The sequence below is a fragment of the Schistocerca americana genome, chromosome 6 (assembly GCF_021461395.2).
Source record: "Schistocerca americana isolate TAMUIC-IGC-003095 chromosome 6, iqSchAmer2.1, whole genome shotgun sequence".
Lineage (NCBI taxonomy): Eukaryota > Metazoa > Arthropoda > Insecta > Orthoptera > Acrididae > Schistocerca > Schistocerca americana.
This window is the reverse complement of record NC_060124.1, coordinates 321729275-321754049: the sequence shown is the minus strand read 5'-3', so window position 1 is coordinate 321754049 and position 24775 is coordinate 321729275. Positions and strand designations below refer to the sequence as shown.

Sequence of the window (24775 nt, the reverse complement as noted above, 5' to 3'; positions counted from 1 at the left end):
GCATATATGCTGCAACAACGCCCTCAGACGGAAACTCTTTGATCGCCACGTACACAGGGTGTCCCATTTATCTTGCTCACCCAAAATAACTTTTTTCTTATCGTTAAATGAAAAATTCTTCTAGCTAGTGTTTTTCACCATCATTGTGTAGAAATTTCTGAGGGTGTACTTTTTATGTATCCTCACAGACGCAGCGTGGAGATTAAATTTTTTAAATGGAGCCATGTACATTTTATAATACACTCAACCTCTCCAAAAGCTATTCAAAAATGGATCACACTGTATCATTTTATCCACGAAACTAGTAGCAATTGAAGTGGTAAATAATACATAACTTCTCTAATTTAAATGTCACTTCAGTACATTTCATCAACTAAATCATTTAAACTCTTCAAGGCCCGCTTGAACATTTTACAAATTGCCAATAAACACTGAATGCAAAGTACTACACTGTACAGTAATAGGATCTTTTTATTCTACAGTACCATATTACAGTACTTATGACTGTGCAGAATTAACATAGTCCTTTACAGTAACGTTTCCTGTGATACTACCACTGCATTAAAAACAAATAGTTTACATGGCCTGCTCAAAATGGTGAACATTGGCATTCATACACAGGAATACTCTGTGGATGAAGGACACCCTGCATCATTTTACTATTTCCTCTGTGATGGTTGTACTAGGATCAATAATGTGTTGCTGCATGTCCTCTGGTGTGGTTGGAGCATCTTGGTAGACAGCATTCTGGACTGCTCCCCACAGAACAAAATCCAACCATGTAAGGTCCGGAGACAGGGAAAGCCAATTAACTGGGCCATCATGTCGAATCCACCTACCAGGGAATTTCGTTCCAGAATTCGTCGTGCTCTTAAGGCATTGTGTGCACAGCATCCATCATGCTGCTACCACATGACCATTCTATGATTCCGAGATACGGCGTCCAAGAGAACAGGAAGATCTTAAAAATCTGGTATATTGTCTGCTACTTTGGTTGCCATTTACAAGGAATGGTCCGATAATAGTTCTCCAGTAATTCCGCACCAAACATTGACGTTCCATGGACGTTGATGCTCTGTTAGAGCCATGGTGGATTGTTGATGGACCAACAATGCATATTTCTCATACTGACAATTCCTTTGTTGGAGAATGACGCGTCGTCGGTAAAAAGAACATCTATGGAGAAATCATAATTAGTCACAAGTTTTTTTTTTTTTTTTGAGGCAACTGACAAAACTGAACCCTATTGTTGAAGTCATTTACATGAAGTTCTTGGTGTAAATGAACATCGTAACGATGGAATTTATGACGTTGCATGTTTTCGATACACCAACTTCATGTTGAATTCGCCGTGCGCTGACTTGGGGATTCACAGCTACGGCAGCGGGCACAACGACCTCAGCATCTTCGTCTGCTCGTGTTCTACGACAATTTAGAGGTCTTGCGCCGGCCGCGGTGGTCTAGCGGTTCAGGCGCTCAGTCCGGAACCGCGCGACTGCTACGGTCGCAGGTTCGAATCCTGCCTCGGGCATGGATGTGTGTGATGTCCTTAGGTTAGTTAGGTTTAAGTAGTTCTAAGTTCTAGGGGACTGATGACCACAGATGTTAAGTCCCATAGTGCTCAGAGCCATTTGAACCATTTTTTTAGAGGTCTTGCTTTTAAGCTTCCGGTTTTATATAGACTACAAATGGGAATATCAAACAACCAGGGTGAAGGCGATCACTTGTAAGGAAATCGTCTGCTGTACAGTAGCTGTGTCGGAACAGAATTTCGCCCGCCTACAGCCAATTACAGCCGCCTACATCTATGTACAGTAGAATACAAGGTAGACATAATAACATAATAATTATAATGTTCTCTAACAGCACCGAACATAAAAATGCAAGTTACTAAATTATTTCCTGTCAACGAACTTTCTCTGTAGATCAGCGGCATTTCTGCTTATCGTCATGCTGTATCATACACCTTTACACAACAAAAACTGTATTGACATTGTGTACTACCGCCACACAGTTATTACGTCGGGAAGCAGCGTACTGTATGCTAATGCAACAACAAACGAAGTGTCTAGGGGATTGGGGGGGGGGGGGGGGCGGGGGAGATGGGTGCCTGTGTTTACATGCGTCGAATATCACAAACAAAACCCACATGTCTACTACAGCACTACGATGGATACGTAATGTGTACTATCTAGACAGTAAACAGCTCCATTTCTTCTTGACCTGTATACTTTTGTTCGCTTGCACATCGATGTCTTATTGGCAAGGATAGCACAGTGTGATACATTTTTTAATAGTTCTTGGAGAGGATAACTGTATTCATGAATAAAATGTACATGATTCCATTTACATCAGTCGGGATACATAAAACGTATACTCTCAGCAAGAACTACCCAATGATGTTAATAAACATTGGTAGAAACAATTTCTCATTTAACAGAACCGTTTAAGATATACACGTAAATAAAAAGAAAGCGTTACAAATGGACGTGATGGGGGACTAACTGTTACTGCCGGGAAAGACACTCTTTAAAATACTGTATGTATACATTTCGATACCTGGGAGACAGAACAGATGAACATGACAGGTACGCTGAAGGCTCAGATTCAAGGACAAGGTCAAAAGGGCGTTTATAAGAATTACCAGCTAATATTCAAGAATGGAAAATTAGCCCGGATTTCGTAAAGTTCGTGAAACGAACTACAATAGGCGCAAAGAATCAAAATGTACGTGCCAGAATGTGGATATACACGTAATCAGTTCCCTCTGAACTTAAACACGTTAGGTTACAATTCACTCCTCGTTCATACGATAATGACTCTGCTACTGTGAACCGTATGTATTACATTGCACTCAGATTTTATCATTATACAATGACGGTAACAGGAGACGGGACATTAATTACATTTTCCTATTCGCATAGGAAAAATCACCGCCACGTTTGGTGCCTGGAAAATATGGAAGTAACAGCAATAAAAACAGCAATGCATGGTAGCCGCTTTAGGACTACCATCGTTTCAATAGTTGAAAAGGTTGCTTTTTTTCTGCTCTATAGATTTTCGCTACTGTTGGTATAACTGTGCTTGTAGAGTATCCCCCATGTTATTCAATTGTACGTTAATCGAGCATTAAAGTCAACTGAAGAGAAGTTTGCAAAGAAAATTAAAATTCAGGGAGAAAAAATAGAATCTTTGATGATTGCCTATGACATTGTCATTCTTTCAGGGAGGGCAAATGACTTGAAAGAGTAGTTGAAGGGTATGGATGGTGTATTGAAGATGTTTTAAGATGAACATCGAGTGAAGCAAGCGTAATGGAATGAGTTCAAATTATATCACGAGATGCTGAGGGAATTAGATTAGAGAATAAGATACTCAAAGTAGTAAGATGAATTTTATTATTTGGGAAACGAAATAAATATCAGTGACCATAGCAGACAGGAAATAAAGTGCAGACCGGCAGTAGCTAGCAAAATATTCCTGAAAAAGAGGAATTTCTTAACATCAGAAATAAATTTAATTGACAGGAAATTTTTTGCGTAGAGGTACCTGTCTGGAGTTTGCCGTTTGTGCGGAATTGAAATGTGGACGATAAACAGTTTGGACAGAAGAGAACAGAAACTTTTGAAATGTGGGGCTACAGTAGAATCTTGAAGATCAGATAGATCAGATAGGTAGATCATATAACTAATCAGGTGGTTTTAAACGGAACTGGGATAAAGAAATTTGTGGCACAACTTGACTAACAGAAGCGATCTGTTGAAATGCATCAAGAAATTATAAATTTGGTAATGGAAAAATAAGTGTTTGTGGAGGAGGGGGTAAAAATTGTAGAGCCAGACGAGGCTTGAAGACAGTCGGAAGGTTAAAATCGGTGTAAGCTGCAGCTGTTATGCAGAGATGAAGTAGTTTGTACAGGATACACTAGCTTGGAGAGCTGCATCAAATCAGTCTTCGGACTGAAGACAGCAACAACAAAGGAGATAAATTTCTGGAATGAGTTTGCGATATTTATGAACTTTTGCAAATATACTCGACATTTTTTATTATATGCAAGATTACAGCAACGTCAGTGGATTCTAAAACGCGTTGTTCAGTTCCTGGTACTGTCATTGTTTTAGACACACCCTGTATATTTTGGGATTTCCTGTCCGCCTGTTGCGCAGAGTATTATTGTTTTTTACGTTCCACATTGATTCCTGCAATTATTTCAGACGGTGTTGCTTGTCTGTTAGTACTGGCAGCTCCATGCAGAGGCTGCAGCTCTCCGTCGTCAAGCGAGGGCCGTCAGCTACTGCGTTGTCCTCGGTGAGAGGTAATGCCTGAAATGTGATATTCTCGGCAATTTCTTAACACTATGGATCTCGGAATATTGAGTTCCCTAACGGTTTCCGAAGTGAAATGTCCCTTGCGTATAGCTCCAACTACCATTCCGCGTTCAAAGCCTGTTAATTCGCGTCGTGCGGCAATAATTACGTCGGAAACCTATTCACATGAATCATCTGAGCACAAATCAAAGCTCCACCAAAGCGCTACCCTATTTCGACTTGTGTACTCGATAACACCGCCATCTGTGTATGTGCGTATTGCTAACCCATGACTTTTGTCACCTCGGCGTGTGTCGGAACTAAGTGATTTCGAATGAGGGCAGGTTGTTGGTGCTCGTATGGTGGGAGCTTTCGTAACCAGTGTAGCCGAAGTGTTTGTGTTTTAAGTGGAACTGTATCGAAGCTTTATACCGCATACAGGGAAAGCGAAAAAACATCTGCTAAGTCACAACGCTGGCGAAAGTGTGTTTTGAGTGATCATGACAGACGGTCATTGAAGAGGATTGTGACGCAAAATAAGAGGACAACTACAGCAAAAGTCATTGCAGAACTGAGTGTTGCACTCACAGAATCTATCAGCAACAAAACAACACAAAGAGATCTGCGTCAGTAAGAAATTTCAGGGTGAGCTGTAACTACGATATCACACGTCAGTGATGCAAATACCCGTAACCGGTGTCATCAAAAGTGGACTCAGGAGCAATAGAGAAAGTCTTGTTTCACACTGTTTCCAACATGTGGTCGAATTTACGTCTCAAAAGTGAAACATGGCGGGTGTTCGGCGAGGATCTGGACGTCCATATCGCGGTATTCCATGGGCCCCAAGGATATCTGCAAGGTCACGTTACTGCCAAGCATTATGTGACCATTTTGACAACTCAGATCCATCCATTGGTGCAATGTTTGTTTCCCAATGGTGATACCGTGTTCTAAGACGACAGCGTCCCTGTTCACACATTTTGCATCGTCCAGGACTGGTTTTGTGAAAATGAGAACGTGTTGTCGCATCTCCCCTGGCTCCCACATTCACCAAATCTCTATATGTTTGAGACTTCGTGATCTACTTTGAAAAGAAAACTGCGTGATCGCTGTCCAGCTCCACCATGGTTACCTGAAAGTGCCACGATTTTGCGGGACCTGTATTTATCCATTGGCAACGGCCTTGCCGCAGTGGATACATCGGTTCCCGTGAGATCACCGAAGTCAAGCGCTGTCGGGCGTGGCCGGCACTTGGATGGGTGACCAACCGGGCCGCCATGCGCTGTTGCCATTTTCGGGGTGCACTCAGCCTCATGAATCCAATCGAGGAGCAGCTACTCGAATGAATAGTAGCGGCTGCGGTCAGGAATACCATCTTACGACCGGAGAGCGGTGTGCGGACTCCACTCCCCTCCTATCCGCATCCTCCACCGAGGACGACACGGCGGTCGGATGGTCCCGGTAGGCCACTCGTGGCCTGAAGACGGAGTGTATTATCCATTCGGAAACGGCTGGAAACTGTTTTTAATGCCAACAGTTTTCCTACACCGTATTAGGCATGATAATGCGACGTGTTTTTGGTGTCATATTTTTGTCTACCTCCTCTTGTATATACTACAGCACCCAAGAATAAGTCCACCCTCCACGATTGTCTCAGAGTGATAACTATAACTCTGAGATAAAGGTTAACCCAATAGTCAAACTTTTGCTTTTTAATTATAGTGTGCGATGGAAATTTGTTATTATTATTATTATTATTATTAGGCACGATTGGACCCTATCGGATCACGCAAAGACGTTGTATTTTAAACCTTCGAAGATTCCAAGCAGTTCTCATTTTTTTTTCGTGGATGCTTTTTCTTTCTTCAGTCCACTTTGTCCTTGGTCTGGTCGCGACGTCATTCTCTGGCAGTACTTTCCATTCGCTAGTTTTTTGGGTGTATAAGCTTCTGCTGGAAATGTCTGAAGGACTTTTTTTTATATGTGTCTTATCTAAATACTTTTTGATCTACATACTTTTTTTAAAATTCACATTAAATGTGTCATAATATGTTTTGTGAAGGGTGACTGGAGTCAGTTAACTGTGGTTTAAAACAGATATATTTTGTGGACATAAAACAAGTATAATGCATTCTGTTTACATTCCTGCAATTAACACACTCAGGTCATTTATTCATTATTAACTGCTAGTGATAATATTAGCTAGTGTCTCAATGGCTGAATGCAAATCTTTCGACTGGACGCCACTCTGGCAACTTGCATATCCCTAACCTACCACAGTTATCCAACCGGTGAAAGGCGACATACATGTTAACGTGGAACCCGAACCACGTGCCATTCCTGGCGACTCCTACATCGATGAGCTGTGAGAGTAGCATGAAAGGCAGACTGAAAGTTCCCGTGTCCGGCAGGGATTCAGGCGGGATTCCTAAGAACTGATATACGTAATTAATGTAAATTAGATTTCCAACACAAGACTTAACTGAATCCTTGTATTTGCCTATCGGTGCCCAATATATGGTATATCTTTCTGGGTGGCCGTTGTGTGGTAACGTACACTATAGCGTACGGAGATAATGCAACGCGTAGAAACGATAGTACGAACAGGGTTTTGTTGAAAGGTACGTAATGGACTCTCTTGGACCTTCCCTAGTTATGGACGATGCAAATACTGATACATAATATCCAACTAATTTCTCGTAGGAGACTTGCCAATGACCAAATATAGGTTTTATCAATGAACCTCCCTGTTTTAGATTTGATAATGAAAAGTGCATCAAGATAGGGCAAATTGTTTTAAATTTACATATGTTATTGAAGCGATCTCATATAGTAATTTGTAGTATTATAAGCCGGCCGGAGTGGCCGTGCGGTTCTAGGCGCTACAGTCTGGAACCGGGCTACCGCAACGGTCGCAGGTTCGAATCCTGCCTCGGGCATGGATGTGTGTGATGTCCTTAGGTTAGTTAGGTTTAAGTAGCTCTAAATTCTAGGCGACTGATGACCTCAGAAGTTAAGTCGCATAGTGCTCAGAGCCATTTGAACCATTTTGTAGTATTATAGGCCAAGATCGCTTCACGTGAAACAGATTGTTTCATGATCAGTTTCGAGGGTAACTATCTGTCTTCTCCAGAATCTGGGAGATCTGAAATTCTGAAGACGACAGCTAGTTACTGTCGAAACTGTTCATGAAACAAATAGAGCGAACGTAGACATCGGCGTCCGCTACACTTCAGTCTGTTGCCACCACCTCTACTTCGCATTCACGTTCGTTGATCCTCAACTACACTGCAAAGTAGTTTGTTACCACATCCAAGATTTCAGCGAGGAGGGGCACTTTCACACTTTGACCGAGGTTTTTCTATTGATGGGACGCCATCTCAAAAGCTCTAAAATCGCGGACAGCGCCAATCGTAGAACTGGATGTTGTGATTGTCGCTTTAATAACATGAGGTAATCTTTGCTGGTAACACTGATCACAATGGGCTCGCATTCGGTGGTACGACGGATCTATTCCTCGTCCGATCATTCTGATTTAGGATTTCCGTGATTTCGCTGAGTCGATCCAGGAATATCCCGGAACGGTTCTTTTGAAAGGGCACGGCCGATTTCCGTCACCATCTTTAAAACAATCCGTGCTAGTGTTGCGTCTTTAATGACCTCGTTGTCGACGGGACGATAAACCTTTCTTCCTTTCATTCTCTAAAAAGGATGCAGGGGTCCCCAGATCACTGTGACAATATACCGAGAATTGGTTTTTTTACTTTTCACTTTTTTCTCTTTTTTAGCGAGCGGCGCTTGGCGGTGTTTACAATCCCCTGGAGATTTGTTTGCGCGGGAGTGAGTCACGGAGCGCGCTGCCGAGGCACGCCGGAGCCCTGCAGGGCGGCAGTTCTGCGGGCAGCCGGTGGCGGCGCGCGCGTCACAGCGCGGCGGGCGCCGCTGCCCGGGCCGCGCTCGGCTGGCGGCCAGTTCTTTGTGTGAGTCGGTGGCGCGAGCACCGTCCGTGGAGCTCCCCGTGCCGCGCGCCGCATAGCGAGAGACTCAACCGAGCCAGGGCCCAGGAGGCCGCGAGTGCAGCCAGCGAGCCGCCCAGCTCCCGCGTCGCATACTACCCTCTCTGTGCGTGTGCGCGCCGCGTGCCACCGACCGGCGGCGACGCGGCCGAGTGCGTGCGCCACCGTACTGGAAACGCCAGCGCAGCAGCGTGTGCAGCACTTGTCGCTGAAGGTGACCTTGACGCCGGAACGCTGGATCTGACGTCGGCAGCCAGGATTAACCCCGTGCCGTCGGTTGCCGGTAAGACACCACGCACACTCGAGTACACACTCCATGACCCTATGCTGGAGCCACCTCTTGCAGGATCTCAGCGCCCGCGAAAGTGGCCCGACGGGCCCCACCGCTGCCAGCTTGGCGATTTCTCCTGTATAAGGCCTGCAGCTTTCTACGGCCACGTCACGTTACGCTGGCTGTGTGCGGTCGCGCCGCTGCTGCCTGCGCAACTGGAGCGAAACGGTAGCTGTCGCAGGGGAAATGATACCTCATCTTACACGCCCCCGTCATTGTGCCCCGCAACGAAACACGAATACGTCAGCGACAGCGCAGAGTCACAGTCCAACACAGTCTACTTCCAATACTGTGCAGTTTCCCACCAGCCTCCGTCAGTGGACAACTACACACCTTTACAAAGGGAAGATGCATAAAGGATGCTGGTTTGACTTCTCGTAGCCGGTGTCAACATTGGCGAGTCCAGCGAGAGGGCAGGAGAAGGGGTGGGCAGCTGCCCTCCCCCCCCCCCCCCCCCAAAAAAAAAAAAATCTTCGCAAACCGAAGTCGAATCATACCACTCCACAAGGACGGCATCAATTCAGTGTCAGCATGAAGAATAACAGAACATGACTGCTACCTAGTGTACACAGAACCATTGTGTACACAGAACCGTTCGTCATGAAATCTCAATATTATTTCATCATTCACCTAGAATTCACATAATGGGTACGCTTTTGGCTGTCAACCCAAAAGGAATACAAAGCGTTGTTCGACGCGCTTAGGTTTCGCCCTCACCGCTCACCATTCATTCCAAATGCTGGAGTCAAATGGCCGAACATTTTCCAACAGCGACTATTTAGGTGGATCCCACTTCTTCGGAATTCCCCCAGCGGAAGACCAGGGAGTCCCGAAGGAAATACAAGTGGTGGGATTCATATATTGAGTATTGAACGCTAGAAATCACATACTCAAAGAAACCAAAAACTGTTTACTTCGACAGTAGTTTAAAAAAAAAGTCTGTGAGCACTATGGGACTTCTTCTGAGATCATCAGTCCCCTAGAACTGAGAACTACTTAAACCTAACCAACCTAAGGACATCACACACGTCCATGCCCGAGGCAGGATTACAGTAGTTATCAGCCTGTGGAGTATTCTTAACAACTATGTACCTCGGAGAAGCACGTCCTTCTTCCAGTATTTTCCATTCTCCTTCGTCAGCCGCTTTCTTCGAGACACCAAGCAAAATGGCCTGTAGACTTGCACGTAGATCCGCAGCTCTGTTCAGTACTAAGTTAAAAACCATCTTGTCTAGAAAACCTATTCAGTTTCACTTCATTTCTATGCTTGCCCATTTACATTGCTTCCCTCATCCTTAACTTGCTTTAGCTATCCTCAGATTGCCGATTTATTCTACTGCGAGCCCTATTTTCATTAACGAATGTTGCCCAAACAATTTTGAGGTGGAGCACATTAAACTTTGTGGGAAACATTCGAGAAAGCTTATTTTTGTCCCCGTGTGTACGATTAGCTGTCTCGATATGATCTTCATTCCACCGCACACGCGATAAATCTTGCGCATTGCTGCCAGCTCTTCGAGTGGTGTTTATCGTCCCTAACGCCGTCACTTTTGTTACGTGATGTGTGGCTCTTTCGACACTCAACGACGAGCTTGACTGCATCGTGTTTGCCTTTTCTTATAGCGTGGCTGCAGTATCTGCATTGATAGCCCGCCGACGTTAACAGCGATTGCGTAAACGCCTCCGCTCGCTCTGTCGGCAGTTAATCGTGCCCTGGAGCAACTGGGTCTCCCCCTCCCCCTGACCCCTCCTCCCGACCGACTCACTCCATTTCCCTTCCCCTCCTACGAGCGCTGGATTGACCTTAGCTGCCCTTCGCCTTCCAGATGTCTCGGGCCACACGCTAGTGTTTCTTGGCGCCTGCTCGATAGAAATGACCCGGGAACTTGAAAATCAAATGCATTGTGGTAAATTATTTGAAACATTTATACCGTAAACAACGCCCATTTTCTTATTTGCCCTTGACAATTTACAAACACAAAACCATTATCGAGGTGATGCAACTTCATTCGGCTAGTGTATGGAGGTGTCCTTTGATGCGTACGAAGTAAACTTTCCCTGTGTCAGACATTTCTTCATAATTTCCTTGGGCCAGCGCGTATTTTAGGAACAATGCCTGCTGCAATAGAACATGAAAATCAAAAGTCATTGACAGTCTTTTAAAGGTACGTTCTTAACGGTTACTTCCTCCGCAACAGCTCACCTGTGTATATCAAAAGTAACCGGACACCTATTAGCGAACGTTAATGTGGCGTGTGTCGACCCTTCGCATATATGACAGCGTGAATTGTGGGGACGATTTGAATGAGGTGTCTAAATATCTGTGGAAGAATGGCACCCCATTCTTCCTCAAGAAACCAACCAAGAGGAAGTAGTGATGTTGGGCGCTGTGGTCTGGAGCGAAATCGATTTCTAACTCATCCTATAGATATTCCATTGGACTGTGGTCGGGATTCTAGGTAGGCCAGTAAATGTTAGGAAAGTTATTGTGATTTAACCGTTGCGTTACGGATGCTGCTTCCTAACAAGACGCATTGTCATTACAGTCATCGTCTATTGTATGCAGTACATAATTCTATAAAATGTGGTCAGATACTTCCGTTTTATTAAGGACAATAAGGCATTTATATCCTGACGAAGAAAAACGCTCTCATACGACAACACCACATCCCTGTACTCCACGGTTGGCGCTACACATGATGGCAGGTAATGTCATCCCGGCACTCGCCAAATCCAAACCCATCTTTCGGAATATCACAGGGTGTAGTGTGACTCCCTACTCCAAATCACTCGTCTCCAGTCATCCACCGTCCAGTGGCATCGCTCTTTACACCAGCTTACGATGACTCCAGAAAGTGTGGCTTACGGAGAGCCCCATTTTTTATCTCTCTACGCACGGTTAATGTGCTAGCTGGACTCCTGGTAGCACTTTCAAACTCTCGTGTGATTCCTTCCGCCAATTTCATCCGATTTTTTACGACCACCATCCGCATTTTCTGACGGTTCCTGTCCGTCAGTACAAGAGGACTGCCTGGCCTAGATCTAGCTGTGGTTGTTTCTTCGTGTTTCATTTCACTATCACATCACCAACAATCGACTTGGCAGCTTTAGATGGCTCGAAATGTCCCTGGTGGATTTGTTACGTTCGAAGTCACTGAGCTGCCCGGATCGACCCATTCTGCTGCTTTTGCTTCTGTAGTGCTAACACAATACCCACCACCATGTTTGATACTAGCGGTTCCGCCTCTTGTGACGTCTTTTGATCAGTTCCGCTATATATGGAGACTTCCAGACCCTTGATCAGAGAGTTAAGGATCAGTAACGACCGAGGAATTTTGAGGGAAATAAGCCTCAGACGTTCAGTTTACTGATGTACTAATCCACATAACTCTAATTAAATCTGATTAATTCCGTTCCTAATGCCTCTTTATGCCACTTTCACTCAGTTTCTAGACTATTTTTCTGAGAATGTAGCTGTTCTTTGCCATGAACAACTTCTTTGAAGTACTCCTTATATCATTAAATGCCACTTTGTCAACTGATGAAGGAGCAAAGCGTCAGAAACGTGTCGTGATAAGTAACTAGTACAGTTTACTAATTGGCTCCGCATTGTTTTCTTATTTATTGTTTAACTACTACGAAGGAATCTTGTAAACATGTTTTGGTGTAAAAAAACTAGGACAGAATCTTCAGTACGTGTAACAGTTGTATTTGTCTTCCATGAAGGCGAAATACATCAGAGCCTGTGGAAAAGCTGTGTTAAATTGGTGTCTGTGAACTGGACAACCGGGAGTTAATACAGAAAACAAGCAGCGCCTTGAATTTTGCTCAGAGTGAGAGGCAGCTTGTTGAAGAGGCGGAAAGCAGCACTGGAGGAGTTTGAATATGGTATTTTTTTGTGGAATGTTCCAGTTACAGTGAAACGATGGTACTTGATCTCAGGTATAGGGTACCGGAGTGCATACGCACTGAGAAACTGATGAAGTAGACTGCCTGTGTTGGTGAAGTACCTGACCGCAACCATCCTAACTGGGCGCTTGAGCTACTTACGTGGTCAAATAGATGGATGTTGCAGGTATAAATGACACAAGCAACCATGGTTAGTTCTAAGAGCGTAGAATTTTCACTACTTGTGTCGTGTGGGATAACATGGAAGCAGTGGAGGTTCCGCAGATGGAATAGCTTCAAGCAGTGACCCAGTTCAACCCAGCACAAGAATTAGAAACATGAGGCTATATTGTCGTTACTTTATACGTGAAACATGAACGTTTTAAGAATTAAAATTTCTCCACGTTGTTTGCATGATTACAGTTTACGTCTCACATTCCGCGAAAATACGTTCCAAAATTTCTGAAGGGTATGGAGACAAACGGAAGGGTTTCATCACATGGCGACAGTATGTTACCACCGCCTGTGTTCGACGTGATCTTGCATTAACTAGTCACAGACGGTATCACAAGCAGTGGAGGAGATATAAAGCGTGTTGTAATGCGAAAACAGAACGATCTATCTGATGTCCAAAAGAGAATAATTGATGACTTTCCGGTCAAGGGTGGAAGTATTACGAAGCGGTTAAGTTTGGAAACTGTTCATGGGCCCCGTGGTTAAAGTATATCGTGCATGGCGCCGAGGCTACTGTGGTCGTCCAGATGAACCAAGGGGCTATCAACAGTGGCTCCTTAACGACAGTTCAGCGGCGGTGTCCACTGATTAGCGGCTGGTGACCTTTTCAGATGAATGACATTTTATGTTCCGAAATGTCTGAAAGCAAACACCCTTGGAAAATAGTCGAAAGTGTCCAGGCCAGAAGAATATTTTCGTGGCATTCGTTGGGTGATCTGGTCATTCTGGAAGGCACGCTGGATCAACACAAGTATCCATCTATCCTTGGGGATCGTGTGTACCCCACAATTTTGTTTTTCCCTTGTACGATGACATCTAGCTGCTGTACAATGCGCCGGCCGGGGTGGCCGAGCGATTCTAGGCGCTACAGTCTGGAACCGCGCGACCGCTACGGTCGCAGGTTCGAATACTGCCTCAGGCATGGATGTGTGTGATGTCCTTAGGTTAGTTGGGTTTAAGTAGTTCTAAGTTCTAGGGCCATTTTTTTTCCCAATGTAATGCGTCACACAGCTCGCATTGCTCATGTGTGGTTCGAGTAGCATCAGCCAGTGTTTACCCCAGACCACAAAACTTCAGGGATTTAAGTAAGCCCAATCTAGAATCTGTGGGACCATCTGAATCTAGAAGTTAACGCCATAGATCCTCAACCGAGAAGCCTAGTGTCAGGCACTAAAGTCAGCATGGCTGCACATCACTGTCAGTACCTTCCAAAACTCTTGTACTGCACGTCTTACAGCAGTCCGCGCTGCAAAAGGTTATTAGTCTTTCAACATGTCACCTTAATGTGATCCGACAGTGTAATACTGTTATCGCGCTACAAGATGTGAACAGAGGGGCGAGGGCCACGTTAAAGAGTAAAGCGCGCACGCACAACGCGAGTGGCGAAATCCTCAAGGCAAACATTATCCTGTACATTGTTAGCCTGGTAAGTGAGCCAGCCACAGTTGTCTGTTCATATTGTATTGTGGATGCAACGTACAAGCTATTGCCATTTCTCCTGTTACGGGGATATTATAGACACCTGAAGCATCAAAATAGTAGGTGACGTGGCTGTTGAGCCTACGTAACAAGAGCCCCAGAACTAGCACGGGAATGGCCCTCTGGGCGTTCCGGTCCCGTTTGCGAGCCACGCACACAGCAGACCAGATTTCTCACGCGTGGCTTGTAGGCAGTGAGAGACTGCGCCACCCCTACCCCACCGCCTGTACTTGGCATTCCCGGTAGGTCGCAACAACCGCTAACCTGCGGATGCTCTCAACAGGTCTCCCACGGGCTGATTCAGGACGTACACTTTCCATCTGTGCATACGGAGCCCCTCACTGGCGCTGCTGTGAGCGTGTGGCTCTGGTACTCGAGGAAGCTACGCATAACTCAGCTACTGCATCTTCATGAGTATATAACGTCACACTGTCCACATGGATAGCTTCTGTCCCGCCGGCCAACTAGTCTTACTCGTTCGTGCGGGCCGCTTTTACTTTGCCCAGCACAGGGTTGCACAGCCGTCACACTGGTAAGACACTGCCACCTGATTCATTCCACATAGTAATTTGCATAGTGCCGCGACTAATTATGTTAGCGGTGACAACTTTTTGTCGCCAGTCCGGCCCCTTTAAAAACTTTTAGGGACCGCTCACTAAAAAATATTTTTCTTTTTAGATGCAGCCAATTTTTAAAACATGCCTCTGTACAGCAGTTATCGCCGGTCTGGGTGGCTGAGCGGTTCTAGCCGCTACAGTCTGGAACCACGCAGCCGCTGCGGTAGTAGGTTCGAATCCTGCCTCGGGCATGGATGTGTGTGATGTCCTTAGGTTAGTTAGGTTTAAGTAGTTCTAAGTTGTAGGGGACTGATGACCTCAGAAGTTACGTCCCATAGTGCTCAGAGCCATTTGAATTTTGAACAGCAGTTTTCATCAAACAGCAATTTGTGTTAAATGAATGGAGAACGTCTGTGTTACCTTTCGCTCGCCATAGTGTTGAATATTCACTGAATAGTAAAATCTTTACGAGGAGCGGTGGATGTGCCTGTGATCTTTTAACGTTGTGAGTAAAATTTAGACATTCCTTTATTAATTGTAATACCCACAAAATGTGGGGACTGTGTACTTCTTCGCTTGTTGCCTGTAGGTTGCACCTGATGAAGCGGTTTCAGGCCGCGAAACCGGTTGTGTTCTAGTAAAAAACAATTTTACCAGCTATTAGCCGAATTTTCCGTAACATCGTGCGTTTCAATAGCTGCGGATGCCCGGAATATAAAACAGTTTGTGATCCATACTTTGCGACCCACTGTGAAGTGCTTACCACCTTACCACGTATTAAAGTCTCTTCTCATTGGAGAGCGGGAAGAAGTACTGCTTGAATGCCGATGCGTACGCAGTAAATTATAGTCTGTCGTTAAATTGAAGAGTGAGCTGGCGGAGGAAGAAGCCTGTCGCTGAAGAAGTCATCTCTGCCCTACAGAATGAGTAAGAATCAGTTTGTCGTCCAGCAGTGCAGTGCAGCGAAAGGGATTTACGTTGGGTGTGCGTTTCTTGCATTTCTTATATCTTGTCCATCTTATCTATGTACATAAATTGAAGTTTGTTGCTCGTGGCCGTCTGCATATGCAGGCTAGTCTCTGGAACTGTTGCAGTGGTTTGATCCGGCTTGACAAATAAATACTCTTATTCACAAAGGTTTTGTACATAATTTATAAATATTTCTTACAAATTGATATATGATGACTTCGGCGTCATATTTTGTAACGCGTATGTCTACATCATTGAGAGGTCATTGTTGGTTTAAAAGGCAGAGTTAAAAAGGGATCCAGCTGAGATTCGAAAGACCTTCGGAGTTGATGAAGATAGTTTAAACGCATTAATCCATAATGATCCACGTCAGTGTTCTCGAAAATTGGTAAAAGTGATTAACTGATCGTTCCACCATCGTGTGACATTTGCATGCAGTGGGGACTGATCATTCACACCATCGTGTGACATTGCATGCAGTGGGGAAGGTTCAAAAATCGTATGTTTGGATATCGCATGCTCTAAGCCAAAATCGCAAAAATCAGAATCAGCGGTGGACATATTTGCCACTCTGTTTGCTCATCATCTACTGGGTTGTGAACAACACCGACCACTCCGATCCCGTATAGTTACTGGCGACGAGAAATGGTGTCTTTATGCTTTATAAGGAAAAGAAAGGAATGGTTGAGCCGAAACAAAGCAGCAACTCCCAGTGCAAAGACCTGCGCACATCCTCAAAAGATAATGTTATGCATCTGGTGGAACAGTGACGGTGTGATGTACCACGAGTTTCTTCCCCGAGATGTAACCATGACTGTTGACATTTATTGTCAACGACTGAGACATCTTACAGGCGCAGTGCAAGAACAACGACCAGGAAGACTTTGTGAATCGATGCTACTCCACGATAACGCCCGCACGCATTATGCTAGACACAAAAAGCACTGTACAGGAGTTAGATTGGAAAGTTATTCCGCACCCAGCTTGTTCACCTGATCTTGCCCCCTCAGATTTTCGCCTCGTCCGCTTTCTGTGGAAAAACATTCAAGGAACTTCCGTTCTGGATAAAAATGCTCTCCTAAAGTGGTTCGACGAGTTCTTCGCGTCAGAACTTCGTGATTTCTACAGTCGCGGAATCGGAAAGTTACCCCAACGTTGGCAGACTGTTGTTAATGTTGAAGGAGAATATATTATTGATGATTAAAGCCTCTGTTATGTGTACCTGTTGTGTTTATTAAACTTACGGGCGCTACGAACACTATGCAGCAACCCAATACAACTGAGCTGATTTTTTGCGGCGCAGCAGAAAGTGGCACCACTGCAGTGACGCCACCGAAAACCAGGTGTTCACAAGTGGAACAGCGTGCTACTGCAGTTCCAGGTGCATCGCCGTAACATCAGTTGTGTTCGTGTGTGTGTGTGTGTGTGTGTGTGTGTGTGTGTGTGTGTGTGTGTGTTTTTTTCTGAGGTGCGGCATTATTGTGTACGGCACTTAAGGCGTGTATCTGAGAAAGGCCACTTCCCTACCACAATCGCCGCTTGCTCTGCAGTTTAGAGACAAATTATAACCGTAGTTGCGCCAGGCCCTACTTCACTCTCGAACTTTAGGTAGCTGGGAAATAGCCAGAGTAGTAGGTGAAGTGGCGCAGCGGGACTATGGCAGCGCGCCAGAGTGGGCCGCGTGGCGGCTGCAGAGAAGAGGACGCGGGTTTGGGAGGCGGAGCGCAGCGAAGGCGGCGGCGGCGTCCGGACGAGGTCAGGACAATGCCCCCGGCCTCGGCCGCGGCAGGCGGCGGCCGCCCCACCGCACCGGGGAGGTCGACAAACTGGACGGCCAGGCCCGAACCGCTAATTGCGAGCGCCCGACACCGGGCCAGCCACTGGTCTCCCTGCCCGTGGCTCTAGTGTAACACCCTACACGTGTTGGGGCCCGCCAAGAGGACGTCAGTCATGCTCGCTAGAATACTGACACCAGTACTCTGCACATGAATGGAACGGCTGGTAGAGGCCGGACTGAAGAAACATCAGTTCTCGACACTAGGAAGGAAATTTCACTTAGCGCGCCTATACAATGTAATAGAAAAAACACATGTTAATGTCTAGGAATTAGAGAGTGCCAAGTTTAGTACGCAGACCAACCAGCTCTGGCTGCAACAATGCCTAGACACCGAGTAGAACAGACCAGGAGACCGCGTGGCAATCGGATTTTAGTATTTTTGTTTTTTAAAATATTTCTGAGATGTGAAGTTAAGAACTTAATTATCGATCACCCAAGGCAGTGAGATACAACTCTGAAAATTTCTCGAGAAAATCTACGTGGAAGTTTTCCGAGTGAGCGTAATAGCATAAAGTAGAACTCGCTGCTTTATCCGCGGGCTGAGTGGCTCTGTGATAGATAGCTCGCTTGCTGTTGGGTGACCAGGGTTCTATTCCCGGCAGGGGTGAAATTTTAAACGAAGGTGCACGTTCTACGAGCATTTCCGTGAAGAGTGGAATACATAAATATAGAATAGTTAATCCCTAATATTTCTTATTTATGATCTTTATTAACCACCTTTTATAACAGATCGGTAATTAATAATTCGTATTGTATGAAAACTGCTTTTATGTCTCCGTACTTGACTTAGCAAAAACAGAACCCTTGCAGAATCGCTTTGTTGTCCGTCGGTCTGTCCGACTGTTCTCAAGAACGGGTGGAAGTATCGAGGTGAAATGTACGTCATGTACTGAGGTTTACGGTACCTTGCCAATGTATTAAGTTTAAGCTTCTAAGTCAATGCTGTAAGAGATGCTGAACTGTATGGTACATATTTTGATAATCGCAAACTCACTTATCAAAACCAATAGCATACTTCCTGTTGACCTAGAATCTTGAAATTTGGTAAGAAGCAAGGCTATCACAGTACAAGTAAGGGAAAATATCCGAAAATTGTTTTTTGGTAATTACATGACACGAAAGAAAATCATTTTTTTGTCTTGTGGTATTCGAATGTCGGTCTGTCCGACTTTTAAAACCCCTTTATCTCACGAATTACGATAGCAAACGCGAAATTATACGAAGAATTTGAACTTAAAAATTAAAATATTCTCGAAAATGTTCGAATTCCCAAGACCGATACATAACCAGTATCAATAACGACAACCGGCAAAAATCGTCGAGATTTTCGATTCCCGGGATGAAAGACCAATTGTATCTGTGTTCACGTACACAGTTAAGTTTGTACGGAAGCCATAGAGAGCGAGTCGTACTCGTATTGGGCAAATTTTTGTTTGTGTGATATGTAATTAGAAACAAGGAGACGTGCATTTTTCATAAAACTGAGAGGTAGATACGTATTATGTAGGATATATTTGATGAATTTTATGTATAAATTATGTAGGTATCCGACCTGAACAACTGGAAGCGCTACCGTGCCGATTTTTTTCCATCTTTATGTATTTTACGTACCACGGAAATACTCGTTGAACATGTACCTATGTTTAAAAATTTTTTTCAACTGCGAATTGAACCCAGTCCACCGACAAACCTGCCGAGCACTATACCACATAGCCACACTGCGTGTTGAAAAATTTGGGATACTTTAGGGCATTAAATTCCCTCGGAAAACTCCAAAGCCGATTATCGTGAGAATTTTTGAGAGTTGCATCTCACTGCTGTGGGATATTGATATTTCAGTTCTGAACTTCACGTACCATAAATAAAAAAATTACAAAAATCCGATTGCTGTCTGGTGTCCTTGTGAGCTGAGATAGGGTGCGCCATTTCCAGCTGCTTCCAACTGTGCAATAGTTTCCGCCACCAGTCGTAGAGGCTGACAAGTTGTGGTGTACCAAGTGTTTTCAATTTCTGGGAGATCTGGAGAACATACTGACCACGTCAGCTGTTGAACACCTTTTGTATCGGGGTAGGTCCGGACGCGACGGGAGACAGGCGGTCTTGCATTATCTTGTTGGAAGATAATGTCACGGAAACTTTATAAATAGAACATAGCAACCGGCCTGAATGTGTGAGAAATGTAACAGCTGTTGTGCAAATTACCGGCTGTGCCAGCCAGAGGAGTTCGTGGTGTGTTTCCAATGGCGCCCCATATCATCACGCCGGATGCCGGGTTCTTATGACGATGAAGTATGCAATTTGGCAATGTATGTACGTCTGGGAGCTTCCGCACACGAATTCGACCGTTGTATCGTGATGCTGCACACAGAACCGGCACTTCTCTGAACAGGCATCGTTGGATGTGTCACTGTCGGCGCATCTGTTATATCTGTTATCTGTTTTTGCTGCCTGCCCAAGGGAAGAAGCGACTATGCCCCCCCCCCCCCCCCCATACAATGACTAGTGCTCCAGACATCTCCGCACTTGTCTTGCTGTAAACAAGCCAATTTCGTAACTCAAGGTATGTGAGGTGACTGTACGACCCTGCACGCGCTTGTCACGTGAGGCTATTTAGACCCGGTGTGGCTTTGAATATGGCCCTCTCGAACCCATCAGTTCCAAATTGACAGGGAGTGATCCCAACCAAGCGAGCAGCAATATTGCAGAACGATAACTGCAGTCTCGATAGGCCACGATCCTGTCGCTGTCGAATTCCGACACATGCTGCTATAGTCCACTCTTATAGTACATATACCTTACAAAAGGTGGGATAGAAGATTTTATTTTTTATCTCGTTCGTATGGTTTGAGAGATTGGTACACCAAGTTTTACCAATAGTTTGTGTTGGCTAAACTTTCTGTAGCCAGAAACATTGAAAATTTCGGACTTTTTTCAGTTTTTTTCAAAAAATGTCAGTTTAGTGTGCCCCTAACGCTTTGATGTTCTTAAAAAGAGCACAAAATTCTGTTCACATTGGATTACTACAACTTTTTTTAGCAGCCAATATAGAGGACTCTACTGTTCGTCGAAAACCAATGATTTTTTCGAACTATGCGCAAAATGACAAAATATGAGGTTTTTGAGCATCTTTATTTCAGTTTCTGTTTGGTTGAAATATATAGGCCTATAGGGATCGAACATCTCACCATTTGGTATTCAGTTACTCCGTGTGCAGTCTGGTAACTCCTGGGTATCCGTCTGTTGTGATTCATACATCAGTAGTCGAAGTTAAGCTTCAGGGCATTTCAGCCGTAACTCACGCACATTTCTAAAACTACGTCATTTACTAATTTTGTTAAAAACAACCAGGTAAACAAAATTGAACATTATTAGATATAATAGGCAAACCAAAATCGGTAGTAATTAATAATAGTTGTTTTTTAAAAAAAAAAACGAGCAAAACGGATGAAACATAGGTAGCTTTATTACAACTATAAAGGCGTTAACATTTAGTACACGTATTATTATCCTTGCTGGATGCGTAATACTGCTGACATTGTACTTCAACTTTTGACCCACTTCAGATGGCTATGTCAGTCACTCCCAAAGTTTTGATGGGCCAAGTGCCGCGGTGTCACCAGAAGTGCCTTGAATAGTAAAATCAGGGTGAGTAGATCGAGAGCGTCCCAGGTAGACCACTTCTTCTAGCAGTGAGCCAGCCTCTTCCAGTTCGTTGATTTCGACGTCTGTTTCCTCAATAATTTCAATAAAATCTATTTTTTTCACTTCCTTCATGTAAAAATTCTGGCACGTTTTCATAGTTGACTCCATTGCAGTTCTTGCAAATGGAAGACCAATTTGCTTTTCTGCAGGGGCACGTTCCGCCACACCTCAGCTACGTGATTATGAAACAACGTGAGAGCTGCTGGCTAAGTGCTGAATCTTGGCTCATTACAACAGCTCTCGGACTGCGATTACTTTGACTCCAGCACCATTTTTCAGGAGGTTTCCATTTTCCCATACAACTTTGGACTTGCCAGTAACTCCGTAATGAATGATGTTGCTCACCAAGTGGCAACCTTGCAAGATTCGGTCTGCTTTTTGTGGCTGACTTGGCGAATAGCTGGTACCACAATCGTCTAGCGACTGTGAACAGGCGACAACTCGAATGAAATTTTCATTCTGCAGTGGAATGTGCGCTGATTTGAAACTTCCTGGCAGATTAAAACTGTGTGCCGGACCGGGACTCCAACTCGGTCCGGCATACAGTTTTAATCTGCAAGGGAGTTTTAGGTGACACCTCCACTATACAATGCGATGATAAACTGTTCTCCAGCTGTTATTATTTCTTCACTGGGAGTGCCTGGTTTCTTTAACACGCCATGTGCTCAGTTTAGGTGTTCATGTTTCGTAATGATCTTGCAAAAATTCATTTTTCATTGACGGAAAAAAGCGGATGTTGTGTCACGTACAAACGGCTTGAGTGAGCAGCACATGTTCGTTGTCGAACTTGGATGCGGTCCAAAACCACTTCTCTCCTGCAATTCCTCTTCCTGGCTTTAGAAAAAATAAGTTCTCGATACCTTGTCCTAAATCAGTCATGTGCACCGGGAGGTGCACTTTGACCATACACATCCAAAATATGCGGTTCTTGAAATGGCAATTTTTACAGTTATAACGGCAGCATCTTCTTGTGCGTGATGCACGTCAGTGCTACGCTCAAAAAATTCATTTTTAAGAAGTGTGATCAAGCGATTCTTGTTTCATTGATCGTACTAAAACTTGTCCGCTACGGTCGCAGGTTCGAATCGTGCCTCGGGCGTGGATGTGTGTGATATCCTTAGGTTAGTTAGGTTTAAGTAGTTCTAAGTTCTAGGGGACTGATGACCTCAGATGTTAAGTCCCATAGTGCTCAGAGCCATTTGAACCATTTTTTTAAGCCGGAAAGTGCTTTCTAGATTTATGAATTCTCTCAGCCCTCTTTGTGCTTCCCACGCAAGGGCATCGATCTAATACAGTAGCTAACTGAGATCCAAAATGAAGTTGCAGATAAGAGACTTTTAACCTATACTTGTTGGCCGTGTTGCAAAGTGAGATGTTCAGTTCCAATGTATCGCATAACATGTTATATACTTCTACCATATAAACAGTAACAGATAAAAGTGCCCAACCACTTTGTATTTTGTCATTTTGCAGGAAGTTTGAAAAATTGTTATCCTTGGGTGGAATGTGGCGCCCTTGGTATTGGTTGCAGAAAAAATGTTGTACTCATCAAATTTGTAGAGAATTTTGCGTACTTTTAAAGAGCAAATAGATATCAAAGCGCTAGGAGCTCAAGAAACAGAATTTTTGAAAAAAAAACAAAGTCCGAAATTTTAATTTGTTTAGTTTTTTGTAATTTTTTTTCGCACCAGAAAGTTTAGCCTACATAAATTTTGTTGGCCAAACTTGATTTTCCAATCTTTCCAGCCTTATGAACGAGTTAAAAACATAAAATATTCTACCTCACCTTTTGTACGGTTTCAGTTTTTTTTCCCCGAGACTTGGACTGGACCTACTAGATGTTTCTCCTTCTTGCGCAAGATGTAACACAATACCTCACAAACAAACAACTTACAAATGTGGTTTACGAATGAAAAACATGTTTGATATGTGTCCTCATGTACAGAATGTAGCGAGCGTTACTTCTACCTAATTTGGTATGGTTGTGTTAAATGCTACTTATTAACACGTCAAAGCATGTAGTACTCATCGTACCAATTTGACGTTTGTTGCATGTCGCCTTCACTGAGTTGCAGTTTTAATGGACATCTGTGTAGCAGTTGTGGAGAGAGTACTGACTCTTCGACTCAGAGCATAGGCTGAAACAAAGGCAAACTGACGTTGATAATATTTTTAGACTTAGAAAGAGAAGCGATGGGGGATTGAGTATATGGAGCAAAAAATTATCTGTAACTTGTACGAAGACCAGACTGCATTTGTAAGAGTCGAAGGACTTGAAAGGAAAAAAAAAGGAAAGTAGTTCAAAAATGGCTCTGAGCACTATGCGACTTAACTTCTGAGGTCATTAGTCGCCTAGAACTTAGAACTAATTAAACCTAACTAACCTAAGGACATCACACACATCCATGCCCGAGGCAGGATTCGAAATTGCGACCGTAGCGGAGGAAAGTAGTAGTTGTGAAGGTAGTCCACAAGTCTGTAGCGTAACCTCTTCGTGTTTCAATTGTATATTGAGCAGGCAGTAAAAGAAACCGAAGAGAAATTTAGAAAATGATTTAAAGTTTAGGGAGAAGACATACAAACATAAGTTTTGCCGATTCCGAGGACAGCAAAGAACTGCGGGTATCAACTCAACGAAAAAGAGGTCACGAGATGAATGTCAACAAGAGTATAACAAGGGTAATGGTGAGTTTTGAATGCTGTGTTATTTGATGTTTGAATTATTATGTTGTTTTATCACTATTTCCACGATAGGTGTCTGATTACTGCATTCTAATACGTATGTAACATCTTTTTGCTCTTCCTTTCTCTCCATGTACGATTGCAGGTAGGAGATCTAGATATAGTATCCAAATTTAGCGCTATCTCAAGTAGTAGCCTTAAAATACAGTAATGTTTGGTTTAAAGGAAACGTCTCTGTGTTTCATTTTTCATAATTATTCTGCTTCGCCGCGTAAGAATATTTGTCTTTGTCGTAGCATGTACATGGACTCTTTCTTTAGCTTTTTGTGCGTACACTTCTACCTCAACAAAGGTAATTACAGCTGTGGGTACGGACAGAAATTGTTTCCCCTTAACCAGTTATCACCTATAGGAAACGAAGAGTCAGCTTTTCCTTCCGGAGTGTTAACCAGATAAAACGAGTAGGAATTTCCACTACAAGTAGACCAGTGCAGGGCGATAATGCACGGTCTTGAATACATTTAGAGGTGGCCTCTGAATTGTGAGGAATGGCCTTGAGGCCGGCTTTCCTTTGATTCTGTTACCGCTCGTTAAGTCAGGCCAAGCTCCATACTGCCCTAAGCAATTATTTCCTATCCGCATTTGCGACGATGCCATACTCAATGAAATATCCTCCCGTTGTGGCTTTACGAATTTGAGCTGCGTAGATACCGAATACTTGCTCCAGAAAAATCTGTGTGAGAAGGTTGAACGAGCGCTGCGTGGTAGCTACT

The 24775-nt window shown here is 44.1% G+C and overlaps 1 protein-coding gene and 1 pseudogene across 1 annotated transcript in view; both read left to right on the top strand.

Moving 5' to 3' along the window:
* The window catches only part of LOC124620113, a 150435-nt gene that overhangs the window by 36632 nt on the left and 89028 nt on the right, over positions 1-24775 (top strand). Inside the window, exon 2 of the mRNA XM_047146783.1 lies at positions 8096-8606. Coding sequence (XP_047002739.1) covers positions 8096-8606 — 511 coding nt within the window. The remainder of the gene's footprint in view (positions 1-8095; positions 8607-24775) is intronic.
* Positions 5481-5598, top strand: LOC124620637 (annotated as a pseudogene).